The sequence below is a fragment of the Phocoena sinus genome, chromosome 19, assembly GCF_008692025.1.
Source record: "Phocoena sinus isolate mPhoSin1 chromosome 19, mPhoSin1.pri, whole genome shotgun sequence".
Taxonomy (NCBI): domain Eukaryota; kingdom Metazoa; phylum Chordata; class Mammalia; order Artiodactyla; family Phocoenidae; genus Phocoena; species Phocoena sinus.
In genome coordinates, this window is record NC_045781.1 from 7,142,271 (window position 1) to 7,153,235 (window position 10,965).

Consider the following 10,965-nt stretch of genomic DNA (forward strand, 5'->3'; position numbering starts at 1 on the left):
AATGAAATCTCACTTAGGAGCACCGGTGTGATGCATCAGAGGGTGTGAACTGGTTTGAGGAGTCTCTCTTGACAACTCAGACTGTGGCTAACATATTCCGTTTGGAAACCCCTGATTTAATCCAACCACCTTTTTACACAGAGAGATAGAAGAAGGTACAGATTGTGAGAAGTGTCTGGTAAAGGTTGAAAATAATGTAACCTTTAAATAATATAACACTTCTCTCCGAAATGGAGAGAAAGGCACATTTGGAAGAGAAACGGAGACAGACAGACCCCCCTCACAGTGACAGACACAGGGCAGAGTCTGGGAGGCAGGCACAGAGCCCAGCACAGGGACCCAAAGAGGAAGAGACACGTGCAGAGAGGACAGAGATACCCAAGGGGAGGAGGGAGAGCAGGAGAGAAGAGGGCGGCGGTCTGGGAGGGGGTAAGAGACAGGAGGGAGGACAAAGACCCATAGAAGGGAGAAGAGACCAGAGAGGAGGGGCCAGAGATCCAGAGAAGAGAGAGGGACAGGGACCCAGACAGAGAGGAGAGGGATACAGAGAGAGGGGGACAGAGACCCAAGGAGAGAGGGGGAGACGGAAACTGTTTCCCATTACTCTTTGAAAACTCACCCCTACTACCCCTTCAGAGACTGAAAGTTGCATAAAGTTCCTGTGGTAGGGCGTGGGGCATGTTGGGTGCTTAGGGGTATGGGAAGCATGGCGAGGTCAGGGAAGTGACCTGAGTGGACACTCAAAGACTGAGAAGCGCCCCTCCTCCACCCCAATAAACAACCGCAGCAGCCTTCTATGTGGCCTTGGCTCGGATGGGGAGAGGTGAGGGGAACACCCTAATCCGGGGACACCCTTCCCGCCACCTTGCCATGCTATATTTAGGTTGAGGGAGGGGTACGGGATGACCCCCCCCCACCTCCACGAAGGCAGGTGTCGGCTTTCCTCCTGAAAATAGCTCCAGGGGAGGGGTGAAGCATTAAGTCTGTCCCGGGACTCCAACTCCTGTCTGATCTCCATCTGTCTTAAGGTCTCTCTTTCTCTGGGTCTCTGTCCCCCTTGTGGGGTTCTGTTCCCTTTTCTTAGCATGCCTGTCTCCTCTCTCTGCATCTGTGTCTTCTCTCTCTCTCTGGGTTTCTGTCTCCCTCTTTCTCTGGGAGTCTGTCCCCTTTTCCTCTCCATTTTTGTGCCTTTCCCCCACCTCCCTTCATCTGTCACTATTCACTTTCTTTCTCTAAGCAGGTCATTCTGTTGCCAAATCATATCTTTGTCTATCTCCGGGTCCTGGAATACCTTGAGTTGCTCTTATCTGAACTCAGGACAAGACCCTCTCCCCAGTCCCCACCCAGGAAATTCCAGCAGAGAGGACTTACGTGGGAGAGACCCTCCTCACCCAGCGTCTCCCCGGGGCCTCGGGCCTTATCACTTCCCGAGCCCAGCTGGTTAATGTCTGGCCTGGAGCTCCCGGGAGAGTTGGGGATGAGAGCAGAGGGTGGGAATCTGCCCGGGGATTGACACTTCACTGGCAAAAGAACGCAAAGGAATCTCAGGCCCAGACTCCTGGGTCTGAGGGAGGAGGCAGCTGGAGCTGAGGAAGAAGGGGCTGGGGGTCCAGACTCCTGAGTCTGAAGGAGGAGGGAGCTGCGCGGGCCCAGACTCCGGAGTCTGCGGGAGGAGGGGTCTGGGGGACCTGGACTCCTGGATCCGGGGGAGGAGGGGTTGGGGACCCGGACTCCTGGGTCTGAGGGAGGGAGGGGTGGGTGCTGGCGCCTGGCCTCCTGGGACTGAGGCGGGCGGAGGGCTGAGCTAGCCAGGCCGGGCTTCCGAGGTCTCTGCACGTGTGTGGAAGGCGGGATCCCCCGGCCCCTCCTCCGCCGTCGGGCGCCACCCCGCCCCCGCCCCCGACCCGGGCCCTCGGGAGCTTGTGCCGCGAGGAGTCGGTGGGCGAGCGGGCGTCCCTGCAGCCTGCGAGCAGGAGGAGGAGCCGCCGCCGCGCCAGGGGCAGCCGGGGGAGCCGAGGAGTGCGCCCCAGGTAAGAGCCTCCGCGCCTCCTCCCCCGGGATTCCGGCTTCCGGGTCGCCCTGCCCCCGGGTAGGGAGGGACGGGGGCGGGGCCTGCGGGGGCGGGGCCTGGCGGAGGAAACTGAGGCAGGAGGGCAGTGTCCCAGAGGGACAGCCCGTGACCCCCCAGCGGGGTCTCAGGAGTCCGCACCCCCTGGCTAAACCTTCTGGGGGAGGGGGGCCGGGGAGTCCGTATATCTGAGTACCTGGGAAGGAGCTTGAACTCCAACAAAACTCCAGGGTCTGAAGGAGGAGGGCACTGGGGGTCGGACTCCCGGGTTTGAAGGAAGAGGGATTTGGGGGCCTGGACTCCCGCATCTGAGGGAGGGAGCTGGGGACCTGAGTCCTGAAAGAGGAGGCAGCTGTGGCCGGGGCTCTTGGGTCTGAGTGAGGAGGGGGAAGCTAGGGCCCAGGACTCCAGATCTGAGGCAGGAGGCAGCTGGGAACCTACACTCTGGGTTCTGGTTGGGTCAACATGTGCCCCTCTTCACAATTCCCCCTTCCCATTTCCCCATCTCCCAGACAGGGCAGGCGGCCACGCCAGGTATGTGCAATAGAAGTCTTGGACGGGCCCTGGCCTGTCCTGTGAGGAGAGAACATTCCAGGAAGCAGCCTCGGGGACCCGGGGCTTCTTAAGTGTGGGCCCTCAGGGACCCGGGTGTCCAGGCCAGCCCTGCCCCCGCCCTGTCTGAGAGATGAATGGGCTGAGGAGGATGTAATCTTTTCCAGCCTCCTTCATCCTCAGCGTCTCCCCTCCCCTCTCCTCCTCCCATCTGCTTTCCATCCAGGAGCCATCACCTGGGCAGGGGGATGCAGCCTTGACTCTTGGTCCCTTACACTTTAAAAAGAACACTTTTACAGAAGGGGAGTGTTCAGGCCCCCTCCTCCACCTGCCTCTATAACCTACCTGTTCCCTTCCTCCGCTAGGTGGTTGCCCCCTCCCTCTCCTGAGATGTCAGGAAGGAGGGGGCCACCTGCGTCCCCCACAGGGGCCCCCCGGAGCCTGGGGGCCCCCAACCCCGGAGCTCAGAGGCGGAGGAGGTGCTGACAGGTCTGGTAACCACCCACTTCTAATCAGTCCTCTCCAGGCCATCCTGTCCCAGAATCCACAGGCTTCCAGAATGTTCTAGAGAGACTGCAATATGCAAACCCCTGCCAGTGTCTCCCAGCCCTGGGCCAATTTCATGGACAGGGAAACTGAAGCCCCACCTGAGAGGAAGTGTCTTGCCTTCACAGTGGCAGTTTGAAGCTGAACTTGGGTCTCCCTAGGATGCCAGAACATGACCTTTCTCAGAATTCTGGAAACTCAAACCTCCTCCAGACTGCAGGGCTTAGGGTTCCTTGGGGTTGTAGAGGCAGGATGGCAGAGTGGAGTTGCTGGGACAGGGTTCAAGTTCCACTTCTGGCATTGGCTGGCTGTGTGACCTGGTGCAAGTCACTAACCTCTCTGAGCCTGTATTTCCCCATTTGCCTGTATTTCCCCATTTGTTGGCTATTAATAGGAATAATAGTAGACTAATTATGATTAATCTAGAAGTTGAGCATTATCGAAGTCCTAGAATACAGGGTCCCCCCAAGTTCTAGAACAAGTGCCAGAACTTCCTCCCTGTGGCAGAAGTTCCCATCGGCCCCCCCACTAAGTTATTATCCTTCTCTCTAATTCCAGCTTCCCTCTCTCTATCCTCAGGTGCTCAGCGAGATGCTCCCTCACCCCTCAGGCTCCCTCCCCATCCTCCTACTTTTCCTCCTCCCCAGTGTCCCAATGGAGCCCCACGCCTCACCCTCACCTCTGCCCCCATTTCCAGTCCCCGAGTGGGACCTCTTGTCCCCCCGAGTAGCCCTGTCCAGGGGTACCCCCGCTGGGCCCCCTCTGCTCTTCCTGCTGGAGGCTGGAGCCTTTGGGGAGCCAACTGGCAGCCCGGCCAACCGCAGTCGGCGGGGGGTGAGTGAGACAGCACCAGCGAGTCGCCGCGGAGAGCTGGCTGTGTGTGACGCAGTCAGCGGCTGGGTGACAGACCGCCGGACCGCTGTGGACCTGCGTGGGCGCGAGGTGGAGGTGCTGGGCGAGGTGCCTGCGGCTGGCGGCAGTCCCCTTCGCCAGTACTTCTTTGAAACCCGCTGCAAGGCTGACAGCGCTGGGGAAGGTGGCCCCGGTGGGGGTGGAGGAGGCTGCCGGGGTGTGGACCGGAGGCACTGGGTGTCTGAGTGTAAGGCCAAGCAGTCCTACGTGCGGGCATTGACTACCGATGCCCAGGGCCGTGTGGGCTGGCGATGGATTCGAATTGACACTGCCTGTGTCTGCACACTCCTCAGCCGGACTGGCCGGGCCTGAGGCCCATGCCTGGGACCTGGGCAGGTAGAGGAAGAAGAGAGCTGGATGCTGAAAGACCTCAGGGGTGGCCTGGCTGCTCTAGGCCTCAGTTTGGGAACTCGTCAAATGGTCACAAAAATCACAGCTCTCCGATTTTGAGAGCTCCATCTGGGCAAGAAAGACAGATGGTGAAACCAAATGGGGTTTTGAAGGATGAATAGGAGTTCTCTTGGATGAACTTGAGGGTAATAATGATGATGATGATGATAGCCAATATTTTCTGAGTGCCTACTGTTTATGAGCTCTAATACACAACTTGTCAGATCAGCTCTGGTGGATTTGACCATTGGAGGCCCTCAGCTTCTAAGTTGCTGACCATGCGATCTCAGAGGACATCACCTTGCCCACCCTGGAGAGAGTGACAAGGAGGGGATATGTCAAGAAGTGTGTGTGGGAGCATAAAAACTGGAACATGTAGGCAGCTAGTTGGGAGCTGGGGTTCAAATGAGAAATCTTACTTAGTCAGATAGGGCAAGTGTTGGCTTAGATATTCTGTTTTGAGGTAGTGAGCTACCTATCACAGCAGGAGCACAAGCAAGGTTGAATGACAGGAGGTCAGGATGCTTAAGAGTTTGGCCTTGGTGGGGAGTTGGAATCAGATGGATACCCCTCTTCCCTGTCCCAACCTTTACCCTATACTAGTAAAGAAATAGACCTTACCATTGTCCAGCTTGAGTAGAGCATGAGGTTTTGACCAACTGGCCTGTCCCCCGGCTGGGATCAGGGGTGATTTGGACCCTGATCATCCTAGAATGAGCCAGGAAAATCCAACAGGAGAAGCGGCCCCAGAAGCCTGAATGAGGGGGTCAGTGGCACCCTGGGCCAGCCTGCAGAAGGCAGCCTCAGTTTTCCCTGTCTGAAGAACGGGTTGGTGGGATGAGATAATGGGGGCTGAGGAGGCAGAGGCTTTGACCAAAAGGGCTTTAAAATGAGGAAGTGACAAGTCAGGGATAGACCCCACACCCTCAGGACACCCCTTCGTATATTACCATTCCATAGCCACATGCAAACACAGACACACACTTTTGCCCTTGTTTCTACATCTCTGTGTTCTGGGTCTGTGGTTCCCGCTCTCTTTTCTGCCGCCTCCTTTGCTGTCTCTCTGTCTAAATTCCTGTCCCATCATCTCTGGGTCAGTAGCTCTCTTTCTGTCCCTGTTTCTCACTCACTGTCTCACCCATTCCTGTGTGTGTTTCTTTCTCACTCAGCAAAGCTCTTTCCACACCCCCCTCTTTATTGCTAAGTATTTCCCCCTGGGTCCCTCCCTCTTCTCCCACACCCATACCCAGGTGGAAGTTTTCAACCAAATCAAAGGCAGGCAGGACAGAAGCCGAAGCTGATGCTGAGCCCTTCAGCACACACAGGGAGGGAGGGAGAGCCCTGGGGAAGTCTGGAAATCGTTACCCAGCCCCTCACCCCTACCCTCTGCTGCCGAGGTGGGCTGTCCTGGCAGAGGGAGGCGGTGGCCAAGAGGGCCGGGACCCTATAGGAAAGGGGGATGTTTCTCATGGATGCCCTGATGCGTTGAGTAGCTCTGCCCTTCTCTCCCTCTGTTCCTCTATTTTTGGGTCTCTGACCACCCCCCGCCCCAGGTCTCTGTCCCCCTCTCTCTGCTGCTCCCTCTCTGGGTCTCTGGGTCTCAAACTCTCTGAACTTTCTGCCCTCCTCTCCCTCTGGGTCTCCGTCCCCACCCCGCCATTTCTCTGAGTTTTTGTGCCCCTTTTGGGGTCTCTGTACTCTCAAAATCCTCCTCTCTCCTGCCTGGGTGTCTTTCTCACTCCATCCATCTGCACGCCTGCAGGCCCTTCATTGGCTGGGTTTAGGGTGGGAGGGTTCTGTCACCCGGGGCAACAGCAACAACGAGCCGGCTCCTGCTAGGCTACGGGGCGGGGGTGGGACCATGGCGGGTCGGACCCTAGCTCGGCGCTACGGTCCCCCACGGTCCCCCATCTCTGGGACCAAGGTGCCTGGATCCCAGCCCAGCTGGCATCTCACCAGCAGTGGCGTCGCCCACCACTGTATCCCGCCCGTGCCCTTTCCCCCGCCCACTGTGCAGGTGAGAGGACCCTAGGCTCTTAGCCAAGAGGAGACTGGGGCCCCAGACTGAAGGAGGGGCCTGGGGATCCAGACACCTGCTGAGAGAAAAGGGGATTCCGGGCTTAGAGTCCTGTCTGACAGAAGGAGGAGGGTTCCAGGGACTGGGTTTGAGAGAGGAGGGGTCAGGGAACCTGGATGCCTGGAACGGGCGGTAGGAAAGGGCTGGGGACTGACTGGGAAGGATCAGGGCTTGCGGAAGAGACTCCTGAGTCCTTTTAGCTGACGTCCTGCACCTTCTCCTCAGTCCACGGTCGCGGAGCCCCTGCTCGTGGCCGCAAAGCAGGATTTGCATATTTGGGCTTTCGACGAGGTCACCAACAGATGGGAGACAACCTCGGGCTCGGCTCACGTGCCCAAGACCCACGGCGGGCCCTACGCGCAGCCCAAGGCCCCAGAACCTGCGGACCGCACGCGGATTGTGGGGATCAAGGATGTAGCGGAAAAAGTAAGGTTCTGGGATGCCCAGGTCCGCGGGAGACAGGGCTGGGGACCGCACTGGAGTCCCGTGCACCCTCATGTTGTGTCCCTGCGTCGTCTTCTTGCAGCTCAGACACCGCGGCTGGCGCCTCCCTCTGATCACAAAGCACCAGTGCAGTGAGACGAGGGCGCAGTACACCGGCTGGCCCAGCCTGGACCGGGGCGCCACCTCCTTCATCGGGCCCCAGCCCCTGGAGCTTGCGGACCACAACCGAGGGGGCCCTTCCCAGGTAGCGGAGAAGACCGCAGTGGCAGGATCTGGCAGAGCTTTGAGACCCTGGGGCGGGGTCTGAGGGAATTTTGAGTCTGGGGTCTAAAGAGTGGGACAGAATCTGGAGGTTACATTGAGTGGGGAAGGGGCTTAGGCCCCTTGAGGCGGAGCCAGGAGGAGGAGGGGACTGGAAGCCCGAAATCCCAGCTCTGGGGCTGGGGCCATAGCCCGTAAATCCTGGGGCGGGCCTAGGAGGCGGTTCTGAGGCTGTGGGCGGAGCTAGGTAGCCTAATGTACGTGTGGGCGGAGCTTGAATATTCTGAGGCCGGTCTGGGGCGGAAGGCGGGGCTGGCTTCCCCTGTTAGGGTGGTGTAAGGAGTAACAGTCGCCCGAGGCGCAGCTGAATTCCAGGGGCGGGACCGAGAAGGTTTGAATCTAGGGGAGGAGCAGGGAAGGTTTTTTAGTGACTGGGTGCTTGGCTTTGTGTCCGATGACGGGCAGAAAGCATTTGGATTTTGGAGGTGAGGCTAGTAAGGGTTCTGATTTGGGGAGCGAAGCTGAAGTGCACTGGCCAGGAAGGATTCTGATTCTGGGGGCGAGTGTCGGCCTGGTTCAGAGGCGCTGTTGAGGCCAAAGGAAGAGGAATTCCGTCTGGGACAAAGGGCATGAAAAAGGGTATGAAACCTTTCTTGCTCATCCCTCCTCCCGCAATCCTCCTCAGGCTCTAATCCCCTGGACGAAGAACCCCCAGCTGGCCGGCCGGCCGGCCTTTCACTATTTCTGACCAGGGCATCCTGGACCGCCATCAGCTCTATCTGACCACTTCGGCCCGGGACTTCCAGGCCTATTCGAAGTGAGCCTGGGTCCTCCCTTGGCACCGACCCCCTGCACAGCCCCCGCATAGGCTGGTGGGACGCCGAGCCCCCCGGTGTTGGCTCCCCGTCTCTGACTCAGTAGTCTCGGCCTTCAGCTCCTGCACGCGCAGTAATCAGAAGTTCAGACCCAGCCCCTACCTTTTTTAGCGCCCTGGTATACTTAGTGTCAACTCTCAGGAACAGGAAGCCTGCAAACGGCCCAAGAAGGAGTTCTGGATCTGGGGACGTGGCCCTGAGGGTCTAGGGCGGGCTTCCTTTGGTATTTGAGTCCCCCAGATAACTCTTTTCCAAGGATGAGAAAAGTCCCAGATTCCAGGCCCTTAAATACCTCGAGGACCCAGGAATCCAGGCTCATGCTTCCTAAAGGGTCCCTGACTCCTACAAATGTGTCCTCGAGGATCTATCTAGCTGTGCCCTCCCCATCGTGCCTCCACCCCAAACCCCGACAGAAAGGAGTTGTCAGGCTACCCTCGCAAGGACTCGATGACCTCCTGGAGCTTCGGGGAGACGCCCCAGGCCTGGGGCCCCGGCCCGAAGCAGCCGCCCGGTCCGTGCTCCTCTCGGCCACTCCGGCCGCCGAAAATCCGCGTGCCCCGCACCCGTCCGGTGATGCCAGTCGTGCCGCACCGCGGGGCGCTGTCTCTGGCTCAAGAATCCTACAGCCCCCCGCTGCACCCACTCCGCCGGCTCGACCGTTTCTGCCCGCTGGAGCTGCCCTGGGGCGGCCCCCACTGGAAACCCGAGTCAGGCACCTACAGCGTGCCGCAAGCCTACAGCACCGAGAACTTCAACTACGGCAGCTTAAAGCCGGCGCTGGCCTGAGCCAGACGGGCCAGCCCCGCCCTGGACACGCCCCCCAAGCGGGGGCGGTGCTGAGCCTGGAAGACTGGGACTAGGGGTACACTGGGTGGGGCTAAGACGGGACCCCGCCCACCGGCGGGGCGGGGCGAATCTAACAGGTCCACTCGATCACGGGGGCGGGACTGAGCCTGGAAAATGTACCTTGGGGCTGTGGGCTAGAGGGTGGCACACACCCTCTGCGGCGGAAAGGGCAGAGCTTATCTCAGTCGACGACAGAGTTAAATAGCCTAAACCACGCTCTTTGCTGGGTTCAGTTCCGGCATCCTGGTTTCTGGGGGCCTGAGTGTGGAGCAGGTGGGATTCCCGCTGAATCCCTGGTGGAGGGGCGGCGCGTCTGGGTGGACCCCCCCCCCACCTCTGGTGACAGAATCCAACATCGAAGCCACCCCCCTCCTAAGAAGTCGGACTCAGTCTACCGCAGGTAGAGCAGGGTTGAGGCTTCAGCCTATAACCACTGGAGGATTGTCAGAGGGGCGGCGCTCCAGCCTCTGGCGGGCTCCCCTCAGGATGGGTAGAGGGGGGCCCACAAGGCAAGGGGCACAGCCTCCTATACCCTATTTCTTGTGCTCCCACCACGGCCTCCCTAGCACCTGGGGACTGAGTCTGTGAAGTCCGCTTCACCTTGGGCATCTCTGCTTCTTGGAGCGGAAGCCACTCAGGGAGTGGGGGGAGGGGGGCGCCACTGGGCCATTCCTGCAACTCCCTGACCTTGTCTGCCTCTCGCCCCCGGGGAGATTAGTGTCCAGGTTACACCACCATGCTGCCGCCCCCAGTGGCCTTGACGCCCCCACAGCCCGCAGCTATAAGACCAGGTAAACTCGGCAGGGGAGACACCGAGGATGGAGATGCTCCAGGTAAGACCGCAGGGCCCCTGGGCCCCTTGCGACTACATCCAGGCCACGGCTGGAAGGAAGAGGGAGAGTCCTGTGACCTGGCAAAGGAGGCCTCTTTCTAGAAGGGTGTGGAGAGGCAGCAAGCTTCCTGGCAGGAGGAGGGAAGCAGCTGGTGCAGGGCCTGAGGGTGGGTATCTGGGGTCCCTGGGTATGGGGATGGGAGATTCTTGAATGGAAGACCTCAGGCAGAGGAGCTGGGTCCCCGAACGTGTGTATGCAGGGCCGGGGGCTGGGTGGTAAGGACTCGGGGCGGAGGGCTCGGGCTGGCCCTGAGGCGCTGGCCTGGTCCCAGGGGCTGCTGCTGTGGCTGCTGCTGAGCGCGGCCGGGGTGTGGGCACCCGGGGGGCCACTGCGGCCGCTGTGCCGGCCCATCAACGCCACCCTGGCCGCTGAGAACGAGGCCTGCCCTGTCTGCATCACCTTCACCACCAGCATCTGTGCCGGCTACTGCCCCAGCATGGTGAGCTGCCCGGGGTGGGTGGGTGCTGCCACCTCAGCTCCAGGTGGATTACTCAGGGCCAGGCCCACAGAAGACAGGAAGTGGCCCCGGGGGTAGAAAGGTGGCCCGCCGCCCGGGGCAGGGGCTGGGCGTGTGGGAGGGAGAGCTCAGATGGTCCTCTGGACACCCGAGTCTGGGATCTGTAGGGTGCAGTGAGGGAGCCTGGGGGAGGGCTTGGCCCCAAGTAGACACCCAAGCCCTCCCCCCCAACCCCGCCACCTCCAGGTTCGGGTGCTGCCGGCTGCCCTGCCGCCTGTGCCCCAGCCAGTGTGCACCTACCGCGAGCTGCGCTTTGCCTCCATCCGGCTCCCCGGCTGCCCGCCTGGCGTGGACCCAGTGGTCTCCTTCCCTGTGGCCCTCAGCTGTCACTGCGGGCCCTGCCGCCTCAGCAGCTCTGACTGTGGGGGTCCCAGAGCCCAGCCCTCGGCCTGTGACCGCCCCCCTCGCCCAGGCCTCCTCTTCCTCTGAGGATCCCCACCCCAACCTCCCATGCCCACCTCAACTCCTGGAGCCAGCAGACGCTCCTCCCCATGCCTCCTAATAAAGACTTCTCAAACCGCACTCTGGGGGTGTCCTTCTGGGGTCTCAGGGTGTGTGCGCCTGTGTACGTGCACACGCACACA

General features: G+C 60.3%; 2 protein-coding genes across 3 annotated transcripts; both read left to right on the plus strand.

The window, feature by feature from the left end:
• The first annotated feature begins 1,901 nt into the window (after window positions 1-1,901).
• NTF4 (neurotrophin 4) lies at window positions 1,902-4,696 on the plus strand. The gene is made up of 3 exons (XM_032613943.1): window positions 1,902-2,030; window positions 2,986-3,109; window positions 3,746-4,696. The coding sequence occupies exon 3, from the start codon at window positions 3,758-3,760 to the stop codon at window positions 4,388-4,390; it is 633 nt and encodes a 210-aa protein (XP_032469834.1). The 5' UTR covers window positions 1,902-2,030; window positions 2,986-3,109; window positions 3,746-3,757; the 3' UTR covers window positions 4,391-4,696.
• Window positions 4,697-8,967: 4,271 nt separating this feature from the next.
• On the plus strand, window positions 8,968-10,903 carry LHB (luteinizing hormone subunit beta). Of its 2 annotated transcripts, XM_032613945.1 has the most exons (3): window positions 9,701-9,804; window positions 10,136-10,303; window positions 10,568-10,903. In XM_032613945.1, exons 1-3 carry the CDS (start codon window positions 9,790-9,792, stop codon window positions 10,808-10,810), a joined length of 426 nt encoding a protein of 141 aa, XP_032469836.1. In that variant the 5' UTR covers window positions 9,701-9,789; the 3' UTR covers window positions 10,811-10,903. The 2 variants fall into 2 exon arrangements, with proteins under 2 accessions (XP_032469835.1, XP_032469836.1); XM_032613944.1 differs by having other exon boundaries at window positions 8,968-10,303; window positions 10,568-10,902.
• The last annotated feature ends 62 nt before the right edge of the window (window positions 10,904-10,965 follow it).